Source organism: Gekko japonicus, unplaced genomic scaffold, assembly GCF_001447785.1.
Source record: "Gekko japonicus isolate JY-2015 unplaced genomic scaffold, Gekko_japonicus_V1.1 scaffold322, whole genome shotgun sequence".
In the NCBI taxonomy this organism is placed as follows: domain Eukaryota; kingdom Metazoa; phylum Chordata; class Lepidosauria; order Squamata; family Gekkonidae; genus Gekko; species Gekko japonicus.
The window spans coordinates 512,074-512,721 of record NW_015163616.1 but is presented as its reverse complement, the minus strand read 5'-3'; the positions used below and the strand labels follow the sequence as shown (position 1 = coordinate 512,721).

The 648-nt window shown below is 54.8% G+C and overlaps 1 protein-coding gene across 1 annotated transcript in view; it reads left to right on the top strand.

Annotated features, from left to right (window-relative positions):
• Positions 1–648, top strand: part of LOC107107165 (plexin-A2-like) — a 552,061-nt gene that overhangs the window by 494,299 nt on the left and 57,114 nt on the right. The window contains exon 24 of the mRNA XM_015407422.1: positions 7–173. Coding sequence (XP_015262908.1) covers positions 7–173 — 167 coding nt within the window. The remainder of the gene's footprint in view (positions 1–6; positions 174–648) is intronic.

Below are 648 nucleotides of genomic sequence, written 5' to 3'. Positions count from 1 at the left end.
TTGGAGATGCAGCGCAGTTTCTCCATGAGGGACCGTGGCAATGTTGCTTCACTCATCATGACAGGGCTTCAGGGAAAGCTAGAATATGCCACTGATGTCTTGAAGCAGTTGCTTTCTGATCTGATTGAGAAGAACCTAGAGAACAAGAATCACCCCAAGTTGCTCCTGCGCAGGTAAAAACAGAGAAAAAAGAGGAAAGCTGATTTGATGGAGGTTTGTAATCTGTATGGGAAGACACTGATGCAAGAGTGAAATAGACCAACTATGGCCCCGGTCACACGGGAGATTTTGGCCCGGGAGAGGGACGGATCGGGGGCGCAGCAAACGGGCGCGAGCACACCGCAACATCTGGGAATCGGCTCGCACCCGTCCACGATCCGTCGCTTCAGGCCAATAACGCGCTGTAAAAAAGAACCACCCCAGAGAAGGACTTACCTGGGACGCCGCATCAAGCGCGGCTGTGGGCGCACTCTTCGTTCGTAGCTCACACATGCGCAGTTCGGCTGCCTCGCTTCCCTGTCAGTGGCTTCCCCCCGGCATCTGATTGTGCCGTGGAGGAAATGCGCGGCGGCTCAGGGGATCTATGTGATCCCGCTGCCACGTGTCTCTTTTGGTGCGGCTTTAAAAAGCCGCACTTTGCCCGTGTTC